At 45.5% G+C, this 22,392-nt stretch overlaps 2 protein-coding genes across 3 annotated transcripts in view; one reads left to right on the top strand and one right to left on the bottom strand.

Annotated features, from left to right (window-relative positions):
- The window catches only part of VPS54 (VPS54 subunit of GARP complex), a 44,110-nt gene extending 42,200 nt beyond the window's left edge, over positions 1-1,910 (top strand). The window contains exon 24 of the mRNA XM_066316457.1: positions 797-1,910. Coding sequence (XP_066172554.1) covers positions 797-902 — 106 coding nt within the window. The 3' untranslated portion in view covers positions 903-1,910. The remainder of the gene's footprint in view (positions 1-796) is intronic.
- UGP2 (UDP-glucose pyrophosphorylase 2) lies at positions 1,909-22,348 on the bottom strand. Of its 2 annotated transcripts, none has more exons than XM_066316459.1 (10): positions 22,305-22,348; positions 16,094-16,221; positions 15,454-15,561; positions 8,383-8,568; positions 6,845-6,978; positions 5,928-6,225; positions 4,755-4,952; positions 4,327-4,569; positions 3,835-3,939; positions 1,909-2,999 (listed from the first exon to the last, which is right to left on the bottom strand). In XM_066316459.1, exons 2-10 carry the CDS (start codon positions 16,205-16,207, stop codon positions 2,892-2,894), a joined length of 1,494 nt encoding a protein of 497 aa, XP_066172556.1. In that variant the 5' UTR covers positions 16,208-16,221; positions 22,305-22,348; the 3' UTR covers positions 1,909-2,891. The 2 variants fall into 2 exon arrangements, with proteins under 2 accessions (XP_066172556.1, XP_066172555.1); XM_066316458.1 differs by lacking the exon at positions 22,305-22,348 and adding an exon at positions 21,740-21,979.
- Between the last annotated feature and the right edge of the window lie 44 nt (positions 22,349-22,392).

The following is a 22,392-nucleotide window of genomic DNA, read 5'->3' as shown; positions in this document are numbered from 1 at the left end:
CTGTGCATTCCTCCTTGTGCATGGTGTAAGAGTTTATCTGAAGATAAACTTCATAAGATAAAGTTTATCTGAAGAGTTTATCTGTGCTTGGTGAAGAGTTTGCCTTTGTGTTCACAAGGTGACATTCCATTGCTTTTGGTGCTTATAAAGGTGTTAGTAACCAAGCTCAGAGTATCCACTGCAGCCCCAGCTGAAGGGAGAGCTTTATTTGGTTAACTTTTTTACTGTGTAAATGCAGCTTCTGTTTCTACATCTTGCCAGCAAGAAGCTTCATGATCCCTGACAGGTTTCAGCAGTACTTGAGGGTTTTTAATTCTGTATAAACTGTCACAAACAATACAGCTGTGGTGCTCTTCAGGTGCTTTTTACATTAATCTTAGAATCACAAATCATTACCATCTAGAATACAGAAGTCAATGTTGCAATAATTAATATTCTTATTTGGAATGGAATTGGGGGTTTAAGTCTAGATAAGCCTGGGATTGCAGCAAGAGAATAGAAGTTTTAAATGCCTAATTCCTGCTGAGTTTTCTGAACTCATGGTTTGATCTCCCTTCCCTAGAACTAGTTTTACAGCCAGCAGTAATCCTGTTATAGATGATCACTGCTGTAAAATAAACCACAGCCATAGCATTGAGTTTTGAACTGATACTTAAAATACCTAATCCAGGCATAGGATTTGAACATGTATTGTAGCAATTGTGTGCCAAAGTCCTGGACAAACCCTGTCTGCTTGTCCAGGCACTCCAGGTGGGTGTGATGGAGTCACATTCTAATCCTGTGTGTTTCACTGCAGGCTGGTTACTTCAGATGTGGCTTTTTACACTGGAAACCTTCAAGCTCTGAAAGGCCTTAACAACTTAGATCTAAACATGGCTGAAATCTGGGAGCAGAAGAGGTGATAATCCATTGGGAGCAGTCACTTGGCTCTGACAACAGACTGACTTTCTTCTCAGCAGCGTGACAAGAGTGAGGTGAATCCTGGAGCCCAGAAAGGGCAGTATTGAGAGTCTGGGGAGCTTAGAGGGAGCTGCAGGGAGAGAATCCTCCCAGTGTCCTTCAGCAAGAAACAAGTGATCAGCTGTCTGTGCAATGTTTTTTCATTCTCTCTGGAAACAGACTCAGGTTTCTTTGGACCAAATCCAAAAGAACACATAGCTGTAACACAGCTGTAGTTGTCTAGAATGCTCTGTATATCTTTATATTAAAAAGATGCTTTGCATTTCTTCTAGTGCAATGAAATTCACATGGTGTCCCACCTTATTTAATGATGGTACAATATAAAAATCTTGGCAGTTGGAACTCTGTAGAAAATGTTTTTTCTCTATGAAACTATGCTGTTCTAAAATTTATTTTTTTACAGAACTTTATATAAATAAATGTCTTTTGATTGCTCACATCTAGGATTCAGCTTTGTTAGGAGCAGTCCTGTTCCAGGGGATTTCTCAGGACATAAAATCTGAAGATTTGCTAAGCAAGGGCCAGTTCCCTCAAAGCAATTCCCTGTGGGAAAGAGGAGTGACCTGGTAGCAGTGGGGCTCCTGGGGGAACAAGGCTGCTCTAAGGATGGCCCCTTCCAGCAGGGAGGGACAGGGACTCGAAGAACAGGGCAGGAAAAACTTGAAAGTTTTTAAGCTGCTTATAAAAAAGGTTGCACCATTAAGGAGAGTGCAGCTGAAAATGATGTATTTCAGAGTTTTTAATACTGGAGGCTGCCAGTACTCAGTCCAAGTGCCTGCATTTCTCACCTCACCCCTCTGTACCTGTCCCTGGTCGAGTGCCTAACCCTGAGCTGATCATGTCTGATGGAATGGTCTCTGCTGCAGTGTGTGTGCGCCTGTGGTGCCCTCAGCCAGGCATGCTGACCTGTCATTCACTGTCAGTCAAAATAAAGCTCTAAAATCACAGTTGTTTTTAAAGACCAACTTCTTTAATGATACATACCAGTGTTATACTAAGCTTATAAAATAAAGTTGTCTGCATGTAAATACAAGAGAAACATTAAGAAATCAATAGTGATCAGGACAGGGATTTCGATTCCTGTACAAATTTAGAAACTCAAGAGAAGATAAATTAACATATATGGCTGTGACAATATGAACATAGGTGTGGTCAACGTGATCCATTTATTGAAAAAAAAAGAGGGCAGATCAAAGATTAAGATATTAACAGGAGATCCAGTCTTAAATGGGATGTGAAAAAGCAAACACCACACGTGGCTACTGAGGCATTTTTCTCAAGTATTGGATTCTTTGGGCAAGTTTGGAACACGGATGATTCCCACTCTCACGATACGGAAATGGAGGTATTGACAGCCTTACCCCAGTACCTCGACGTACAACTGGGATAGGCCATCCCACTTTGTACTTTGGGGGGGTTGAAGAGGGCTTACAGCTTGTGAGCACATGAAATACAGGGTTTTTAAGAGCCTGTTTAGCAGTAGTGAAACTTTTGGTTTTCAACTGTGCCTTCCTAAAACGTCACAGGAGTTGCCAACCATGTTGTCCCACTTGTATTGCTTCACAGCTTTTATTTCTGCAGTTACAAGCAATTCAAAACTACTGAATGGTCGAGGCGAGCCTCTTGAACTTCTTCTCAAAGAAGATCTGTCCATCTTCCCGCAAGACAAACAGTATTGCACTTCAAGGTTATATTAACTGAGTTACAGAATCTCTTGAAGGACTGAAGCATTACTTACGCACATCCATGGCGCTCATGTGGCTGCTTAAAGATAAGCAAGAGAAATTAATTTCAAATTAATACTGCAGGGTACTGTGAAGATGACAAAGCATAGGCCCTCTGTGTACTTAGATTTCTAATGCTTTAAAAGGTTCTTTCCAGGACAGGGCTGGCTTGGCACGGCAGCCCCAGCCCTGTGCCCTCTGCTGGACTCAGTGGTCCAGGATCCGCAGGTTGCCAGACACGATTTTGTTCTCTAGTAGAGCTCCAGCTGGGATGTCAATCCTGTCTCCGTGGTTTGCAATGATGATGACTGTTCCCTGGAGTTACAGGAAAAGAAAAGAGGGGTTCAGAAACCTGGCACCTGTTGGAATAGGATGTCTGGAGGAGCAGTCAGCAGTACCACAGCCAGAGCCTGAATGCATTCAGTTGTATTGTTTTCTCTGTACACAGTTGGGGGTCTTTTCCTCCCAGAACAAAGGTTTGAAACAAGCATCACTGAAAGCTCTGTAATTACCACACGAGATCCTATCTGCCTACAGAGTTGAAGACATGGTTCCTCTAAGGGCTCATCATGTCTGCTCGCTTTGAAGTGGAAAAAGATTACCCCCACCCCCAGGTGTGTCCCAGGAGGGCTCCTGTTCCAGCTGGACAGCAAATGTGGGGACAGAGGGACAGCTGAGCCAGGTGATGGCCCCTGTCACCTGCCAAACTGCCCTAGAGAACTGCAGGTGCTGCCAGGACTGGCAAGATCCTAAAGAAGAATTGGAGAGAGAAACTGACTTGCTCAGCTCCAGCATTTCCTAATAAATCCAGAACCCCAAAGTGATGCAAAAGGGCCCAAAAAGGGGTGGGCAAAGGCCAGCCTGGGAAGGGAGGTGTGACTGAGCCAAAGGACAGAGATGTGAGCTCTGTGGTGCTTCCAAGGCTCATAAATAAACCTCCTCTCAGCCTGAGCAGCAGCTCTGGCAGCAACATCCTGCACTCCATCATAAGGGTCACTGTCCAGCCACAGCCACTGCCATCTTTGGGCCAGTTCCCCAATTCCCAGGAGTGCTCCTGTGGACTCTGTGTACAGGCACTGCCTCAGAATCAATTGCCAAGGAGCAGAGATCAGTCAGGTTTACTGCAGCAGCCTCCCCACTGAACACTCACCTTTAATGAAACATTCTTCCCAAATGTAACATCACCTGAAACCGTGAGATGATCCAGCTCCAGCATATCTGGAATACTTTCAAACCTCCGCAGGTAATCTTGAACCTTTTAGAAAGAGGAAATAATGAGACAGTTTTAAAGCCATCTGTGGATTAAGACAAGCCTGGGAGGAGCCTCTTGAACACCCTTCAGAAATCTTCCCATAACCCACATCTGAAGCAATATACAAGTTGCTACTTTGTGATTTCTGTCAGAAACAAGTGTGAGAACAGTAGGGGGGCTGCTCTGGGGAGGACACACAGCCATGGCTCAGCTGAGGCCGGCAGGAGCACCCAAAACACAACCTAAATGTCTGCATTCCCACAGCCTTAACAAAGAGCAAAAAGGGAAGGCCCAAGTGCAGAAGTAAATAAAGCAAACCTCACTTTCCCTCAGTTACTGCTGTGAGCTGTACCTTTAACACAGAGAGGTGAACACCAGGTGTCTGTTTACCTTTGTGAAGGAGCTTCCCAGTTTGACAAGAGGCACTGTGGGGAATTCGCGCTTCTCGCTCATGGTCAGAGAGCCGGCGTTAAGGCTGTACAGGTTGGACATCACGAGCAGGAGATCCGAGGTGGTCTTCACAGGCAGGAAACGACTACGAGGGACATTTATCCCCAGAGAGTTCTCAAAACTCTTGATAGCAGCACCAACTGCAGTCTCCAGCTGGATAACGTTCAAGCCTCCATCCAGAGTCTGGAAGAGAAAAGCTCAGGATGAGCACGTGGAGCAGGTCCTGGCACCCAGAACTGGAGACATCAGCCAGAGCTCCACCCTCACCCCAGTTTGGCTCTGTGAGGCTTTGGTGCCTGTTACCCACCCAGAAACTAAAAGTCTCTTTGGGTCAGTGTCCTCTAAACCCTTGCCAGCTGATTGATTACCTTTGGGTTAACGATGATCTCCATGTCAATGGCGTTCTTCTCTTGCAGCCTTTTAATTGCAGACAGGGCAATCCACAAGTTGTTGGTGTTGAATATTTTGAATTTGGACACAGACTTGAATTCATCCACGTGTGCTTTAGGGACCTGAGCTATCTCCACCAGCCTCAGCTTGTTCTCATACTGTGTCAGTGTGCCACCCTGCAAGGGGCAAGTGAGAGGGTTTAAATCCTGTTCATAAGAAGCCAGAGAAATCCTCCCCTCAACACAGGCAGATGCACTGGTCTGTTGGCATTTGAAGTTGAACTCCAGAGAAAACACATTTCTTGTTTTTAGTAACCAGCTACCAGGTTACTAATTATAGAGCATGTTTAAAGTACATCCAACAATCATATTTCATTAAAGTACATCCAACAATCATATTTCAGCACTCCAAGACAGTTAATTCCTTTAGTGAAGGTTGTTGGGAATATTTTGCAAATATTGTTGTTGTCAAAAATCACCCTCAGCAGTACTTTGTCAATTAAATTAAATCTATGTATCCTTACAGTGCACTGCAGTGCTTTTATAGGGCTAAGTCAGAGCTTCCCTAATGAATATGGAGAAAATCCAAATCCTCATTCTCACATACAAAAGAAGAGAGGCAGAGCACAGCTGCAGGACAAATTACTGCAGGCTACAAGTATTTGTATCATCACAAACCTCTGAGAAATGTCACTCCTGGACTTTCTACAAAGCCAGGGGTTACAGCAGGAACAGATGGGCAGCTGTGCAATGCAGGGTTGGGAATGCAGTTTCCTGTGAGACAAAACTGCTGCATCCCAGCCCTCAGTGCTGTTTTCAAGCTTCCACCTTCAAGTTTCTGCCCCTGTGGACGTGACAGTTTGGAGAAGGTGCAGAGGCTGTGACTTGCACCCTGCACAAATCACTGGAGCTTCCTGGCCAGCCCAGCCTGTCCTGGTCTGCTGCTGCCCACAACACAGATCAAATCTGTTCCACGAATTAGAACTTCCTTAAACTTGCTGATTTTGTGCATCTCAAATTAGATCCAAGCTGATGTGTTAAATGGTGCCTAAAATAGCTATGAGGAGACTGGGTGTATGCCTGAATCCATGGATTCAGAGGAGGCTGGGGATGGCCACCAACACCCTCAGACTCTCACCCTTCTCCCTTTACCTTCACGTCCGCCCGGGTTTTGTTCGTGACTTCCATGACAAACTCGCAGCGTTTTCCATTGGGTGGGTTCATGAGGTGGTTAAGAATGTAAAGGTCCACAGTGGCACCCAAATTATCTATATTGGACACAAAAATATATTCCTTCCCCTCGGCAATGAGGTTGTCCAGCAGCCCAGAGTTGTAGAAGCTGGCGTAGATGTCTCCGTGGCCTGGGGGGTACCAGCACTCCGTGTTCTCTCCTGAGTAAGAGACATCCTTGGCTATTGGCAGCAGAGTTTCCTTGTTAATTCTGGGATACCTGTGAGGAATATGGGTCTTGTTACATTCTCACCAGTGTCAGACTAGCATAAAATAAAAATACTGCTGTTAAAGTGCAGCTCCATGGGCTCCTGGAGGTGTGCTTTTCCTGAGCATCCTGACCCACCCAAATTCCAAGCTGTCACTGAGAAGCTACAGAATGCAGTTTATCTACTTCAAGATTTCAGTTCTCAGGCCATGCTGCAAACCACCTTTGCTCTGCCAGGCAGGTTCAGAGCACGTCAAACACACCTCTGACCCCAGCAGCCACCTGGATTCGAGTTTGTTCTTCATGGAGAGCCATGGTCTGCCTCCCTCCAGAGCCCAAGGAGACTAACAGCAAATCCAGGAATCAAATGGCCAGTATCCAGTACAGCACTGTTTGTGCAGTTCTTAGAAACTGGGGCCCCCACACCTCCCTCTCCCCACAATTTTAACCCACATTCCTAGACTCTGCCCAACCCCCTGATGTTTCAGTCCCTCCACGAGGCCCAAAAGAGACTGAAGTGCAGAAGACACCACTGCTACCCCAGCACCTCAAACTCAAACCCACCCCATTTGGAATATGGAGAAACAAGCTGGTTTTCCCTTCTACCCCAAGTGGAGAAGTCTTTTGATACCTGCTTTGATTAAAAGTGTAGATCTTCACACGGCTGTGACTGTATTTCTGCAGGATTTTCTTTGTGTCGTCGTCCGTGTTGAAGGAATTCATGAGAACCAGAGGAACATCAGTGTTGTAGGATTTGTTTAAATGCTGAGATGGAAAACAAATGGTAAATTCAGCATGTGTTATTAGCTTTAACTCCTGACACCTGAGGTTTTGGGAGAAAGAAATTAGGTGAAACAGACTGGAAATAATGAATGCATGAGGAAAAAAAATGCATTTATTGTACAGAAAGGATAATAAATCAGGTAAAGAAAAATAAATCCTTCTTAGTTGTAAAGGTAAGACCCACACTAATAATGTATCTTTAATTAGTGAATCTTTGTTTTTAAACCTGCATTGAGGCCTAAAATTTGAAACCACAATGCCACAAAACGATCATTTCAAGTTTTAGCTACTGTTGATTACACAAGGCATCTTTTCCATCAAATTGTTGCAGTCTGTCAAGGTGACATTTCCACACTGTCTCTGCACAGGAGGCACTTCCAAGTTTTCCTGGTAGACTGAGAGATGGACAGTTGTATCAAGAGCACATAATAAATGAAATGCCACCATGTTAATTATTTGGAAATCTATAGCATGGAGAGGAAACACATAAGAGCATTTCCACATGCACAACAAAGGTAAAAAATTAGAGATCACAGTGGTTCTACTGCAAATAGAAGGTGCAGGGGGAAAAGAAAAAGACCCTTGAGTGAGTTTTAAGCTTTGTGTATCAGCTCTGTACCCTCCTCTGCTGGAGCGTTTGGGATCATCACACTTTGGTGGAGTCAGAGACTTCCACAGTGATGCTGTGGAGAAAGGGCTGCATCACTTGGATGTAAATTTGAGTTTGCCATAGAACCATCTTACACACATGGGAGAGCCACTCCAAACAACATCACACTGAGGCAAAAACTGCTGGCACTTCAGAAACCATGGAGCAGGCACAGCTCCCCTCCTACTCTAATACCAGTCTTCATCATCTGCTCTAAGAGGAATATTCAGCATTAAAAACATAAGCTGAAATGTTCTCTCCCAACACCAGCAGCTGTTCCTTTTCTTTTGCTCTTCTTTCTTCTTAAATTGTGGCCTGATTAAAGGGGGAGAGAGGCCATCCTATGGGGCAGTGGGTCAGATGAAGAGGAAAATGCAGCAATCTCTTCCAGCATGAGTTTCAACACCTCAAGGAACTCAGAGCTGCTGTGAAAAGCTTTGTTCTAACATTAAAAGAAACCCTTTTTTGAAGAGATGAACTTGCAGCTGGAAGAGTCAGAAACAAGGCCAGGAGTTCCTCAGGCCAGACTTGTGTTCCTGGATCCCCCTGCCCAGGCTGGATGACACTTGTGCTAACACACGTGGCGGGCACAGAGTTCAACCACGCCATCAATTCTTCCCAAAGGAGTTCTCTGCTTTACCCCAGCACCGTGATCATCTCCCTGTCCTCTTTCTTTTGCCAAGCCTCCAGGTAATCCCTCTGGACAAGCCCTGCAGGAGCAGCTCCTCAGGCATTACCTCGATCTGCTGCACTGTCAGGTCCAGGAAGGTGTTCTCGTTCCTCACCCCGATGAGGCTCTTGGGGCCTTTGCAGCCCATGCTCGTGCCCAGGCCACCATTGAGCTTCACCACCACCAGCTTGTTCAAGACAGAAGCAATGTTGTCAGGCAGGCCTCTGGCCTTGATCTTCTCATAGGGCTGGATCTGAGAAAACAAATGAACAAAAACACACACACACACACAAAAAAAACACAAAAAAAAACAACAGTCAGATATTTGGAAAGAAATCACTTTCTCCGAAAAACTTTCAAAACTTACAATGTGCCACATTTATTCACATGCCTTATGACACTAAAGAACATCTGCAAAGAGTCAACAATCACTGATTTGTTATGATACAAATAACCTGGTTTGTCACTACAATAACCTCCTTTCTCAAGAAGTTCTATAGACTTTGTGACACCAGGCACCATCAGCTTCATTCAGATGAGAAGAAGTCAGGCCAGTTATGCCACTTGTCAAAACCCCGTTCCTGCCCTGCAGAGGGGAGGGGGTTTCCTTGGGAACCATCTAACTCCCTGCCCCACAGGATGGGCCCTCTTCCTCTTAGTCACACAATTTAAGGACAAGGCTCTACATGCAAGGCATAGAACTTTCTTTCCCTGAGCAGCTTAAACTCAGGTTTGTTGGTTGGTTTTGGTTGTTTTCTTTGTTGTTGTTTTTCTGTTTGTTGGTTTGGTTTTTTTTTGTTTGTTTTTTTTGGTTTTTTGTTTTTTGTTTGCACTGAGGTTGTCAAAGGCAACATTCTTGCGAAAATGTTGGTTCTTTAGCTCAGTCTATACTGATTCTGATTCCAGACACTACTCTGATGCAATCCATTTCTCCCGACAGCACGATGCAGAGTGGAAGAGAGTTCCTCGTTCTTATTCTGCTGTTCTCAGAATGTGTTCATCCAGCTCATAATAAACCCTACAGGGAGTCTTCTACCTCAGACAGCTGCTTCCCACAGGTTTAAGAACAGAGTCTGGGCTACATTTGGGGCTCATGATGGAGAGCAAAATCAGGCTCATAATGCCTTACATTAGGTACTGTTGTCCCCTAATTGAAAGCACCTAAGTCAAAGAAATAGCAATGCCACAAGAAGAATCATGCCAAAACTGTTAGAGCAGAATCAATACAATTATCCTTTAGCCTGCCCTTCTAGAGATTTTCTTTTGAAGAAAAGCCCTGGTGTCCCAGTGCTGTAGGATTCTAGCTGCTAAAAAAATTATTTTAATTCTGATAAAGGGGTGTATAAGATCCACAGCTGGTTTCCAAAAACATACATAGAGAGATTTCAGAGCTGTGTTTGCTTTGGGCAAGGGCTGGGGTTCAAATGGAAATTCACAGTGCCCTGGAACAAGACTCATATTTCTCACTGGGATATGCAGGGGTAGGAGAGGGCAGCTTGTGCAATCCCAGCATTCCGGGACACCACAGGCAGCAGATCAAGGGAGATCCCTCACATCAGGGAAATTCTGGGATTTCATGGGGTCTGGAAAGCCTAGAGGCCATATTTATTGCAAGGTAACTCCTAGAGGATGTATTGCAAGGTAACTCCACGTGGAGGTCTCATGGCAGCACCACAATCATTGCCATTTCATGAGCACACAGGCAGCAGCTTCCTTCTGAACTGCCAAGAACTTTTCAGGAACAGAAGTGCACAAAAAGTGGACACCTGCTTTGTCAACAACAGAGATTCTGTTCAGGCTGAAACACCCTGAAAAACAACTGCTTTTCTCATTAACAATGAGATGATAAATCCTGGGTTCAGGGTCTTGGAGGTACATCAGGAAGCTCAATGAATATTTTGCTACCAGCAGGACCTACAGATTTCGACACTCAGATTTACTGCTTCCCATCCACTCCAAGGTCAGCAACACCCTGCATTAGACTTGTACATGGATTAAAAATCCTGAGCTGGGTGGGATGTGAGTCACATCCATGATGTTCTGACACTGTCTGAACATCCAAAAAAATTATCTCAACTTTCAAGTCTCACTATGTTCTTGCATCACTCACAAAATCAGGAAGTCTGACACTCAGTTCAAGGCCAGACTGCCTGAGAAATCATTTGCCTTTTGCTGAAGTGCCAACTACCTTTCAATGCTTTTGCTATCATGCCTCAAACCAGCTTTTGCAGAACATTCAGAGTAAAAGTCCTGAAGAAGGTAACAGTTCCATGAAGGACTCAACTTCACTGGAACTTGCACCAGTTACAACACAAAATTTATGACTCAGCCTCACTAAACGTTTCAGTTTCTTCTGGCACTAGCATTGGAAACATCAACTTGGCAACAAAGGCCTGGATCCTGAAGGGTCTTTAATTCAGAGAATAACAAATGTCAAAAGGTCACATTGCAGCACCAGGACTGCTGGATGCCAGAGCTATCACTCCAACATTTCCAGCCACGTGCAGGCACTAATATCCACAACTACCTCACCAAATACACGATGTACACAACTGGAGAAGCTCTCCACAGCAATAAAAACCCATTCTTGCTCTGAGGGTTTGGAACAGCATGCCTGACAAGCGAGTGCTGGTGGGGAAATCCTTCAGGAAAAAACCAGGGGCAGGGATGACACGTCTTGCAGATCATGGCTGCAGCGCTACTCGCTTGAGACACGTCTGGCAGCCCCGCTCTGGGGCTGCTCTAAGATGACACACGCAGCTTCCTTTGTGATTTCTTGGAACAGCCTGGATGAGGCAACGTTGGGAGTTTGACTAACAGATTCCAGCAGCCTACTCCTCCTTCAAGGAGGCTTGCAAGAGTTTGTCAGAGACAGACAAACAAAATGAGCATCAGGGCTCATTTCGTGGGCAGAGCGGAAAGGAGGACGCCCCTATTAGTTAATACGAACTCACAGTTGGAGGAAACGTTGACTCAGCACCAAGGGACAGCACTAGAAATGGCACCAAATGAAGAGAGGGATGGGAGCAGCCCTGGGGAGACCCCAGCTGCAGTGCTGTACCCAGGTCTGGAGTCCTCAGCACAGGAAATGTGAGGAGCTGTTAGAGCAGCACCACAAAGGGGACTGGAGAGAGAACAGCCCTGCTGTGAGGTCAGGCTGAGAGCTGGGGGTGCTCAGCCAGGAGAAGAGGCGATTTTGGGAGACCTTACAGCACCTACTGTGGGGGGCTCACAGGTGAGGAGAGACTTCTTAAACAGGTTGATACAGATAAGATAGGCTGATACAGATAATTTCCAACTCAAAGAGAAGAGATTTATATCAGATCTTAGGAAAATGTGCTTTACTCTGAGGGTGGTAAAGCAGAGGAACAGGTCAGCCAGAGAAACTGTGGCTGCCCCATCCCTGGAGGTGTTCAAGGCCTGGTTGGATGGGGCTTGGAGCAATCTGGAAGGTCTCCCTGCCCACAGCAAGGGGTGGAACAAGACTATTTTTAAGGTCCCTTCCCAACCATTCCATAATTCTATGAACTCTTAAAACCTGTTTCCAAAGCTAAAGATTAAGATGATATTTAGCTTTAGAGTCAGGGCATAACAGTCACTCTTTTCCTCCTTTCCTTCACCTCACTGAGGTGACAACCTGAGCTGCAGACAAGATTCCAACCACCGGGGAAGAAAAAAAAAACAACAAAAGTTCTAATAGACAAGCTCCTTTCACACTCACATGGCTTCAGATGCTCTCTTTACATCCCAGCTGAGGTTCTGCCTTGCTGTTCTGAGGTTAACTCGATCACTGCAGTTCTCTCAGAGGCCTCCCAGCAGGACTTTTGCTATTGCTTCCAATTCAAACAAACAGATTGCTGTAATCTACATGGAGGGGATTAAGTTACACTTGCCATGTCCACATTCTTTACCTCCTCTCCCTGTTAACTGGCACTCTCAGTGTACTTTCTTCTCTGGAGACTGTAACAGTAATGGGTCCTAACTATGGAGCTATCACTGTAAGCCTTGGGACATAGGAAAGCAAAGCATCTGGAAGGAAAAAACAAGTCAGAGGTTTACCAATATAGTGTGAAATGGGTTCAATCTTCTCTTACTGTCAGCAGTATAAGTTGTTACACTGAAAACGTGGAGGTCAGGGCTGAAATCTCCCATTGCAGAGAAAACCAGGAATACCACAAAACAATAATTTCTGTTTCAATTTATTGACAGGAGCCTTTACTTGTCTTCAGGAAGAAACAGAAGCTACACTTAGAGAAAAATACAACAGATAACACACTGCATGACCTACAGAAGTTTAATCAGAAATTCTGCTTCTGCACAACACTGTCCCTTGGCACTGGGCAAAAGCCTGAAACACTGTTCCCCACCTAAAAGACAAAGCCCATAAATCCAATAAACTATTCATGAACTTCTTTAAGCTGCTAAATAAATAAAAAAGCAACAAATCCACATTTTGGCAGATTTCTTGTGTGCCTCTGTTTACAGGTACACACGTATGTCTGTGTGTTTATACCCACAGAGGCACACAGATAACTCAACATATGCTTTTTGCTTTACTATGGATCAGCTGAAGATTGTATTTGCCAGAATTCCCAGCAGCAAAGCAACTCTCCAAAACAATCACAGGCAAATAAATTCACACTGCAGAGAATTTGGTGCTTTCTAGGCCATGATCCTTGCAGTGTGAGATTCTCCAAGCAGCCAAGCATCCCACCACCTCATAAAACAAGGTCATCCCTACAGGCAATTATAAATCACTTGCAAGATTACCAGCAAACACTTCTTCTATACACCAACCCCTGTGCTGTTCCTAACAAGAGCAGGAGGAGAATATGCTCTGAGGTTTTATAGCTAGGAAAAGAAAACTCAGTGGGAACTGAACAGATGCACTCTAAAAAAATATGTGTTCACAAATGGATACCTGTCCCAAAGAACTCTGTACTGCAGCCCTTCAAAAGTTATCCTTCTTTAACCCCTTCTAGAAGCTGTTCTCACCCATACTAGCTAGACTAGTAATTCTGAAATTCTGGTCTTTAGGAGATAAACTTTTATTTAATAATCCACAAGTCATACTCCTCAGCAAAGAACAACCTGGGAGGAGATCCCTTGGAATGAGGAATCCTTTCCATTTTCCACAGTATGTCCCTGACACGACTGACATGTTAAGAAGGAGGGAGTGGTTACAGAAGGGAGAGAAATAGAAATCTTATGGTCAGCAAAAAGGAGAAAAGGAAAAAAAAGAAATTTAACTTGGCTCTCAGTTTTCACAAGCACTCAAACCCACCTCCTGTCAGACCAGGAAGTTCAAGTATCCCTAAAGAAAGGGGTGTTTACTATGAAGTGAAGAAGGCATAGAAGGAAGTTTGTCTGCAGATATTTTGCCCTAGCTCTTTTCTGTGGCACTTACCACACATGATTACTTGATTTAGAGTTCATGCTAGGAAGCAAAATTTCGTTACCCATCAGGCATGCATCTCATCAGAGCAGAAGAGACCTGCTTTGGCACAATTCTTAACCTTTCCTGCTCATCAAAAGCTGCTACATAGCACAGGGACACATTTGAGAATGAGCAGTAGAGGCCATAAGGAAAAAGAGAGATGCTCTTTCTAATTCTGCCCTTCTCCACTCAGCCCTCTGTGACCTTTAGTTAGACCTTTCTCTTAGTTCTTTTTTAGCAGCTTGCCATGCCTGGGAATACCCCATGCCTGGAAATATGCCCCCAGTCTATTTCAGAGCCTTACCACAACCTCTAGTTTAACATCTGCTCCAGATGTCCAACCTGGGCACTTTCAGACCATTACAGAACTTGTCTGGTTTTCTACTGAAGGTGTGCAGAACTTGAAAAACAGACACCAGCTCTTCCTCTCCACAAAGCAGCCATTCACTCGCATCAAATTTCTGTAATTTAATCCCAGGCCTTATCTTGGCACAGGGAACAGTTTATTCCTTTGATTGTCCTAACTACTTTCTTACATACTTAAAAGACCCAGAGTCTCAGCCCCCTAAGCCTGAAAGAAATCCCCTTTTCTTCAGCCTTCCTTATAAGTCATCTTATCTAGAACTCCAATTTCCCACCCTGTCCTCTTCATTGAGGGCAGACTTCTCTCCCCAAAAGCAACACTCCATTCAGTGTTACAGGACAGAAAAGAGAGACATCACATGTTTTTGAAGTTAAAAGAAAACACTCAACCTTGGAAAAACCCTAGACTTGCTCTAAAACAGCATCATTCTTCAGTGCTTTATAGAGCAGCCCTGCATCTGTTCTGGAAGTAACTGGACAGCCTGCCTTTCATGGGAAACAGAGCCCCAATTGAGGCACACAGAGAGCCTCAGAGAAACCACAGGCCTGGGAGCACACAGAGCTCCTGCAATATGCCAAGATCACCACGCTGGGAAAAGCAAGAATTTGTAGCACAGCTACACCATTCGTTACACCAAGAGTCAAAGGACAGCCCGAGGCCGCTGATGAATCAATAAAATGAGGTTAGGTTTAATGGGAAGTATTTATTTCAGTACTAAACAGTGCTGAAAAAAATACATAGTGCTTTTTCAGCAGCTCAGATTACAGGTTAGAAGTTACAACAACACAGACAACATTAGGAAAATCAGGCTCCAAAAGCCCCCACAGCCAACTCCTTGTTTCAGATCCTCCACTTCTGCTGAGCCAGTGCAGGTTACAGAAGTTGCTAAATGAGCTCTATTACCCAGCCCACTTGCCATATGTCCCTTTCAAATTATTAAACATAAAGGATTGCTGGAAACAGTCTCATCTGAGCCTTCTTCTAAGGGCAGGAGGGAAATGGGAACAACAAGGGCTTCCCCTCTAACACAAGTTTACTCTAGAAAAGGTACCAAATGGTGAGGTGGCATCTGTCCCATTTTGTTCCCCTGCTCCCAGAGCAGCTAACAAAATAATACCAAAGAACTTGACACATATGCTAAGCAGAACCTGATGTTCAGGAAGACATACAGCATATGTCAACAAATAATTATTTCTTAGTTAGAACCCAAAGTGTTGTCCTACATGGTTTTATGGAACCATGGCAGAGACCCATTCCATGGGTGAATACATCATTTGCCTTAAGTAGCAATTACCAGTTTTGTTTTCCTTACAAGCTGTCACTTAATCACAACTTACAGAATCTTCTGGAGGTCTCTGAATCTTCCCCCAGTCCACAGATGGTCCCTTTTCTTGTAGGAATCTATGAAATAGCTTCTTAAATCCTTCCAGGTCCTTTTTAGTGTGCTACAAAGAAGAAATGCATTAGTTAATGCTGCTATTCAATGCACACCTACTCAATCACAGAAGCATTTCTACAAATTGATGTACACTCTATCCACGAGAGTAATTTCATCAGCACTGAAGCAGACATGCTAAACTTTAGGTAGAATTCCAGAAGTTAGCAAAAGCTCATTTTCACTCAGACTACAAAACCTACTTGGATACCTACACGACAAGACTGTTGTCAAAATCACAACCACTACAATTTGGCCCAACATTTAAGATAACACCTTTACCCTCCCTTTCTGTAATCCACTGAAGATTACACAGAACCTTTAATAACTAAAGATGATTAAACACTTAATACCTCTGACACCCGGTCTAGAGGGAACTGAAAGTCTCCTCCTGACATTGTATCCTGGCTACTCTTCCCCACAGCAGCAGAGCACATCCTAAAAATATGGAAATCTGTGATTCCTCTCCTTTCTGAGGTTTGCCTCAGTGCCCTGCAGCCCATTTCTCATGGCCTGAGCAGCACCCACCCCGTGCTCCTTACCTCTATCTCATTTGAGTGTGCGGTCGCAAGGATCTTGTCGAGTTCTACTTTCATGGAATACTCCAGCTCCTGCCGAATGACTTCCTGAAACTGTGAGGAGCCAGCTTGAGACATTGCTTTGCTGAAATCTTCAATAAAAACAAAAGAGAATTATTAAAAAAAATTCTAAAAAGAGCTTATTTAGACTACAAATAGCCTTCAATTTTCTCGTAAAAGATCGATAAACTCATAAAATCCAGTCTTGTTTTATCACTGTGCTAGCATTCCAGGAATCTGAAGTTTTTGTTCCTGGTTACTTGGGGGACAGATCTTAAACTGGGCCCAAAGAATAACGACCCTTCCTTCAAAACCATCCCAAAGGACCAGTGGTCCATCTCAAGAAGCATCCAAAAATCTGCAGCACTGCACTTTTTTGCTACTAGTGCATCAACACACTTCAGCAAGCTGAAGTGTGAAAAAGAAGAGTTTTCTTGGTGAAAAGTTATGTAGAACATTGTGACTGAAGGTATCCCTCTGTTCCACAAGCAAATAAAACCACAGGCTTTAATTATTTATACAGTGCACTTTCACAGGATCTTCTCTTTGTTCCTGTAAACATTCCCTTACTTTGTCATGAGTATTTTCACACTACAGCATGCACTTCAGTTACTAAGCAACCTAGAAAATTGGGCTGTCTATCACTTCAGCATTTGTTTTGTTTTTGAAAGTGATAAACTCCACAAACGTGAAAAAGAGTAAACACACACAAATATTCTATAGAGTCCACCCTGCAGAAAGAACTGGGAGAGAACACGACTTTATTTTCCAACAGAAAGCGTTGGAAGTGAGTGTATTCTCAAAAGACATTCTGAGTATGTTCTCTAAAGACCTCAGTTAATTTAATTTCTGCCAAATCCCTTGAGTGATTACTTCCCTGTAACACAGAGAGTGATGTATTGCCAAATATAGCTGGATTTTAGAAACCCTGAATACTAGTGCAAAAAAAAAAAAAAAAAGGGACAGGAGGGAACTTTACAAGTGAACAGAGCCACGCTGACAGAAAACATTGTTACAAGAGGAACCTGCATTTAAAGTCTACTTATTGAGAACAGGCATTAAAAGGCTCTTCTACTGAGAATGTCTAAGAAAAGCCAGAGACGGTTCATTTTTAATGCAATTTTGATTTTATTTTCTTTTTCTAAGCAAAGTATTCCACAGCCTCAGCCTCAGTGACAGTATCTAATCCTTGCTTTGAAGCCCACAGAAGCCATTTTCCTGACTGCACTGTTTTGCAGGTAGGGGAGGGAGAGAGAAAAAAAAAAAAGACAGACAAGTGCTGCAATGCACATAGTATATGTGTGGTGCAACACGGGAAAACACCAGCTCAAGATGAACAGTACACTGAACAATAGGTCCCCTTTTTTTCTAATCAAATGCTTCATTTAGTAGTGAAAGCAGGTAAGAGCTGAAAGCCTGTCAGGCGTTATCTTTCCGGGTCAAATGTGTAAAAACACAGACAGCTCTCCACCAGGAAGCACTTTTTCCTACAGAAAAACAAGGAGGTCTGTACCAGCTCCATGCTTAGTACTAAACTGCTCCTAGTACTCCCTCCATTCCTGCCCTTTGGGGTGATGCACACCAAAACAACTGCCAGGAGACGCTTTCTTATGTTTCTAATCCTGCAACATGTTATAATACACCCTGTTAAAATAATACTCCTGCTACAGCAACAACAGTGGCCATTTCTCACCGCTGGCAGGCCTGTAAAACATCTGAACCTCCCAGTGTGAGGCAACACATCTCCTAAGGAACTCAGCAAATCCCAAGTCTCAGCAGAGACCTTCGGTCGTGTGTGGAACACACTGGGGCTGAGGGAGTGGGAATGTAAGTAGGAAAAGTTTGTTCTGCTCATATAAGCCAAAAGAGTTGTGTCTCTACCAGAAAAAAAAAAAAAAAAAAAAAAAAAAAAAACAAAAACCAGCACTTAGAGGCTAAGCAACATCACAAACAAATCAAGATAAAGTGGCATCATAACAGTAAATATATGGCAATGTCCTAATTTAGGAGGTCTTTTGCTTTTTTCTGTAATATTCCAAGTTCTTCACAAACTGAACGACTGAACGCGTTTGCTCGCCAACATCCTGGCAGGAAAGCAAAGCAGACCTGTTGCTTTTCCCAACGCCAGGCATCAGGCAAGCAGAGCAGCAGCTGGTTGGGACAGCTCTTACTGAACCATCAGCACGGGAGGGTATTTAGGCTTTCCATTTAACATTTATTAATTACTGCCACCCCACGGCCCCATCAAGACCCAATGTGTCAGGACACGGTGGCTCGGGCAGAGCACTGCTACTGCTGTTAGTCCAATTATTATTATTAATATTATTATTGTAGGGAAGGCAAGAGGAAGGATATGGCTGGAGTCCATAAAAACACGTGCTTGCCTGGTGCAAAAACAGTATCTATTCTGCAGAGGTAAGAATGTGAATACTGTAACTAAGAGCGGAGAGGAACAGCAAGCCACAGCTCTTCTGCTCTTCACACGCCACTCAGAGAGGCTTTGAGAATTTATCTTGGAAATGACCATCAGGACTTGGGCTGCACTCTCTAAAGGCTCCTCAAAGCAGTACTGGTGCACGAGATGAGTGAACTTGGCTCTAGTTGTTCCTGCAGCCCCACAGAATTTTTGGGAAGGAGCTGGTATTCACATATCTCAGCCTATGGCTGGCAGAAAGACAACTGCAGTCCTTTAACACAAACTACAGCTGAATTTAACAGCCTGGGTGAAGATTGATTTCCCTTTTTACTCAGCAGCAACAAGGAAGTTAAAAGGCCAGGGCAACTGCATATCTGAAAGCAGTTCTTTCCTGCAGGCAACCAAAATTTCCTAAGGCCATCATGAAAAGTAGTTATCGTGCCTTGAAAAATCAGATGGGAGGCTGGGGTTGCTGGCTAATCGTGGGAAGAGATTTCCAAGGATACACATGACCATAAAATCCCAAATTACGTTTAAAAAGAAACGCCTTTTCCAAACTATTTCGCAACCAATGCCTCATATTTCAGCCTAAGCCCACTTTTATGAAACCAGTGTTCCTGAACACTCATCAGGAGGTAAGAAAAGGGTGGGATAAGGTAGAGGAAGACTCTTGGGGGACCTGCCCACACAGGAAATGAGCACAGACCAGAAGAGCATGACTAAATAGCTGGGACTTGGGAGAACACTGGGCTTTGCAAAAATGACCATGCAGGATATCGGACTTGGACGCCTTTTGGTAGGCAGCACTCCTCCAAGCAGCAGAGACAGGATGGCACTTCAGTCAAGTTCACGGTGGTGTTTGATGCATGGAGAATTTCACTCCAACCCCTCCTGCCCCCACCCACTGTTATTTCTAGCAGGCTTTTGTGCTCTGCTCTGCCTGCTAACCTGGCCCCTGCCCTCACAGCACGAGCTACAGCACACAGAAGAGTACTGGCAGGTTTATGACGCCTAATTTTATAAGTGACGTATGAAAAAAAAACAAATCGTGGTATATCAGGGCGAGCAAATAGAAAGGAGGACTTTGTACACTACCAGAAACAATATTATGGGGCAGATCTCCTCAGGAAAACTGCATAAAACACACAACAGTGGTCACCTCTTACCCAGGGGCTTGCACATATTTCCTCTCTGCTGTCCTTCCTCTTAATCTACACTGAAGGCAGAGAAAATGTTAATATTGATTAATTTCACTCATTAATTTGCTCAGAAGAGAGCTTCACTGCCTTGGTACTATGTGTTCAAGGAGGCAGCACAGGAGGGAGTTGTGGGACAAGTCAGACAAGAACTTTTCTCTTGAAAAAGCAGAGAATCTCTTGGGCTGAGGGTTATGAATTGTGATTACTTTTGCAATCCAAGTAAGCATACACAGAGACCTACAGCAGAAAATTGTTTAGGTCTCCCTGGAGCCAGACTAGCACATAAAAACCAAGAAGGGTGGCCAGTAAGTTACAACACTCAGCTAAACTTTAAATGCTCTATCCTTGAACTCTGCGCTCAGGGTAGAGTGAATGCCTTAACTTCCAACAATTCCGCTTAAAGTTCAAGGCAATTTTTATCTCTGGCAGGGATAAAAGTCTCTTTAAATACCCACACTATAACGTGCAATGCTAACAAACACTACTTCGAATTTCAGAACTGAACATACCCACTCAGCCTCTACAAACATTTCCTTACTACTAGAGGCAAAATTTGCCAGCACATGCTGGACTGAAGCATACGTGAAGTGAAGCCTTTATGCTCTGACTCTTCTTGACAGATGAGCACATCAGCCTGAGCTAACTCAGAAATTTGCAACCTAGGAAGCTGTTCTTGCCAGCTGCACACATCAAGAGTTTAGGTGTTCCAGTCAGACACAGCTGAATTTCCCACTTTAGCAGCTGATCCCTATGCTAAAAATACAACTTGACATGACAATATGTTTTAGTACCATCGGCCTGCCAAAAGAGTATCTAAACAGCGGATGGTTTTTGGTTGGGTTTTTTTTTTTAAGGCTTTCAGGATTTTCAAATCTCTGGTAATATTTTACAAACCAATTACGATCTTTACCCAGGTTTCTACAGCTTTCCGTTTCAGAAATAACAGCACTTCTCTGCAAGATGGCTACCTTCAGCAGTGGTCTCAGATAAAGCCAATTCCATTTGAAAAGAACAATTAGCGACATATTTTCCTAACCAACTTCACAAGGGCTAATCTTGATAACTTTTCAGGGCGGTCGGTTGAGCAACAGTGCTGGAAACACTTTCCTCCTCCCAACTGCATGCTTTCTTGCCCAGGTGTCACAGGACATTGCAGCCAGGTGATGCCTTCACACAGCCAGCCCTGGACATCCCCTGTGTGAGGGACAGTGATTTCCCAGAGCCTGCCAAGGCCCTCGGGTGCCTGCAACACCCAAGTTTGCATAGCAAACGACCTGCTCGTGTTCCTTCTGCAGGCAGCATTACATTTGTTGCTAGGCCCACGTGGATTTATATTAAGGAACCCTATAGGCACGTATTTCGTTACCAAAAAAAAAAAAAAAAAAAATCACACCCGCACCACGAGGAATACAGGAAAACAGGGAAAGAAAACTGCAACGGCAATGCAGCAAAGTAATTTTTCTTGCCGAAATGACCTCTTGTGGGCTGGTTCTCTGTTTCCACGGGGAATCCGAAACTCAGACCACGTACACAGAAACGCTCACACATGCGGAGAGGAGTAAAGGAGAGTGCCGGAGCCTACCGGGATCGAAAAATGCCAAAACACACTCAAGCGTCAAAGGGGGGAAAAATAATTTTTAAAAAAAAAGGAAAAGAAAGAAAAAATATTTAAAAAGCGAAGACGTTGAAGCTCGGCATCCATCCTCCCGCAACTTTAGGTTAGCGGAGAGGGGAGATTCGTGCCGGCGAGGTCCCGCAGGATCCCCCAGCCCCTGGCCGCGCACAGCCCCGGGCACAGCCCCGCCGTGCGCCCACAGAGCCGAACCGAACCGAGCCGAGCCGGGCCGGGCCCGGCCGCCCCGCCAGCGGATCCCGGCCAGGGCTCCGGGGCAGCCCGGGCACAGCGCAGCCCCCGGGAGCGCGGACCCACAACACAGCGCAGCCCCGCGCAGGCACGGCCGGAGGAGCGGAGAAAAACAGAGCGCGTCAGCTTACCTTTCAGGAGAGCCGACATTTTCGCGCTTTAATAAATAAACAAACACTTGGGTAAACGCGGAGTGCCTCGCTCGGGGGGTTCCGCCCCGCGGCGGGCGGCGGAGGGCCGGAGAGAGGCTGACGCCCCTGAGGAGGCTGCGGCGGGAGAGGCGGCGACCCCGGCCTCGCTGGGAGCTCCCGCCCGCCCGCCGCGCTGCCCCTCCGCCGAGCAGTCCCTCCCGGGCCGGCGGGCGGGCGGCGAACCCCGAGCAATTTAAATTTCATCAATGGAAGAGGCGGACCCGCCGCGCCCCGGGTTTCACCACCCCCCGACCCTCCCCTCCCCTCCCCGCCGGGCCGGGCCGCCCGCCTCTCCGGGGAGCTCCCGGGCGCGGCTCCTCCCCGCTCCGGGACGCGATGGGACGGGACAGGCCGGGCCGGGCCGCCGGCGGCCGCCCCGCGCTCCGCCGGGCCGAGGGGCGGCCCCCGCCCCGCCCCAGCGCGGCCCCGGGCCGGGCGGCACCGCGGGGTCCCCCCCGGCTCAGCCCGGGCCGGGCGGTGCCGGCGGCGGCCGCGCCGAACCCACCTCGTCCTGCGGCACCGCGGGCGGGGGGCGGGGACCCGCGTGCCGCGCGCGCCCCCGCCCACCCCCCTTCCCCCCCCCGCGGCGGGGG

The sequence above is a fragment of the Sylvia atricapilla genome, chromosome 3 (assembly GCF_009819655.1).
Source record: "Sylvia atricapilla isolate bSylAtr1 chromosome 3, bSylAtr1.pri, whole genome shotgun sequence".
Classification (NCBI taxonomy): domain Eukaryota; kingdom Metazoa; phylum Chordata; class Aves; order Passeriformes; family Sylviidae; genus Sylvia; species Sylvia atricapilla.
The sequence above is the reverse complement of the archived record's forward strand: the minus strand, read 5'-3'. Positions and strand labels throughout refer to the sequence as shown.